General features: G+C 45.1%; 1 protein-coding gene across 1 annotated transcript in view; it reads left to right on the forward strand.

Annotated features, from left to right (window-relative positions):
- Positions 1–1515, forward strand: part of PSTPIP1 (proline-serine-threonine phosphatase interacting protein 1) — a 35688-nt gene extending 34173 nt beyond the window's left edge. Inside the window, exon 15 of the mRNA XM_010020613.1 lies at positions 1384–1515. Coding sequence (XP_010018915.1) covers positions 1384–1515 — 132 coding nt within the window. The remainder of the gene's footprint in view (positions 1–1383) is intronic.
- The last annotated feature ends 206 nt before the right edge of the window (positions 1516–1721 follow it).

Consider the following 1721-nt stretch of genomic DNA (forward strand, 5'->3'; position numbering starts at 1 on the left):
GCAATTTGCAGAATCACAGTGGATGTGTTCCATGTACCAAAAGATTGTTAAAAAGGGCAACCTGCATCCTGAATGGGGATATTGAACTCGCACTGGCTCCAGACCGATCTAGGCATAGTACTGTCAGTAAAAGGTTATAAATGGACTGGTTATGAGTATTTTCTTATTCAGATGGACTCCAGAACCTCTCGGACTCTTACTAAATCATTAGCCTCCCCTAATGGGACTTTGACAGTTTAATTACATGTCAGTTTAAAGGTTCATTTTATTGGCTTTAGATCAGCAGAAGGAGCAGCAGCCGGAAGTCTTCAGGGAGACCCTTGCTCCAAGGGACCTGCCATCAATAGCCAACATTGAAGAAATGCTGGCATGTGACAAAATAGGCAGCTAGATGAATTATGAGAACAGTGAAAGGGCTGGAAAGGAGAACATTCTCTTGGGTACAGCAGCACTCTGATGCCTTTATGATATATTCTTTGTTTTGCTTTGTTTTAAACACTCTCTTACTATTTGCCTGAAATGTCATGCAAGCAAGGCTGAAAGTACCTCCCCTGAGGAGACTGCTGCATCTCTCTGTCAGATCCTTACTCCAGGAGTTGCCTTAAAAATATGACACACACAGATTTTCCCTGCTGAGAAAAGTGCCTGTTACTACTTTTAGTATACTGTATATGGAGGCCTCTCACTTTTTGAGCCCGTCCTTACCTACTCAGATACATTAAATTTAGATTTCGCTGATGTGTCAAATGTATCTGGAAGCCTCTCTTACTCTGTTTTCTATTTTACTACACTGCAGGTAGCAAAGTGGTTTCCTATGGAAAATAGGACAGCCCCACTGAAGGGACTGACAGCTGCCAGAGAGCTCAACGACAGCTTTCTCTGTTGGTCTTGGAGATCAAAGTTACCTATCTCAGGAAAAGCTGCTGGACCTCCTCTGGTCACTGCTGTTCTGTATTAAAAGAACCGAGAGACCTACTTAAGGCCTGGATTAGTAGAGACACTGTTATCATCTCCCTTGGGAATTAAGCTGTGCACTGTTTTATTTAGCAACACCTGCAGACTACAGAAAGGTCATGGTTAGCTGGTTTAGGACAGTCGTATTTAACCCCTTCCAGCCTTCCCCAGTGGTACAACAGTCAAGTTGCTCAGGAGGACACACCATGGAGGTTGGGGAAATTTGAGGATAGTGAGGAAACAGCTACCTTAGTAAGTGCTTAATCCCCTCACTGCCTGGTTCTTCAGGCTCTTTTCCAACCAGGAGGGCACTGGCAGACTTCTGATGAAAGGCAGGGTAAAAAAACCCAACCCCAAATGACCAGATTCATGCTTGGTCCCTCCTGTGCTCTCAGGCTAACCACACTGCCTTTTTTGGTCCCCTTTCAGAACACGGATGAGCTGGACATCAGTGAAGGAGACATTGTAGTTGTCATTGAAGAAAATGAGGATGGCTGGTGGACAGCAGAACGGAATGGGCAGCGAGGCTTTGTGCCAGGGTCTTATCTGGAAAAGCTTTGATGGCAAGAAGCCCCAGTCCTCAGACTTCAAAAATGCTCTATTACTGAAAACAAACAGCACACAAGGTCTGCTCCAGCTGACCACGGGCAACCCATAATACTGTCTTCTACAATTACCAGTCAGGAAATAATAACCAACTGACCGTGCTTGCCTCTTCCTTCCTCCTGCACCATCCCAGCACCTCTTGGCCTACACTGTCTGCAAAA

Source organism: Nestor notabilis, unplaced genomic scaffold (assembly GCF_000696875.1).
Source record: "Nestor notabilis isolate BGI_N333 unplaced genomic scaffold, ASM69687v1 scaffold10270, whole genome shotgun sequence".
NCBI lineage: Eukaryota > Metazoa > Chordata > Aves > Psittaciformes > Psittacidae > Nestor > Nestor notabilis.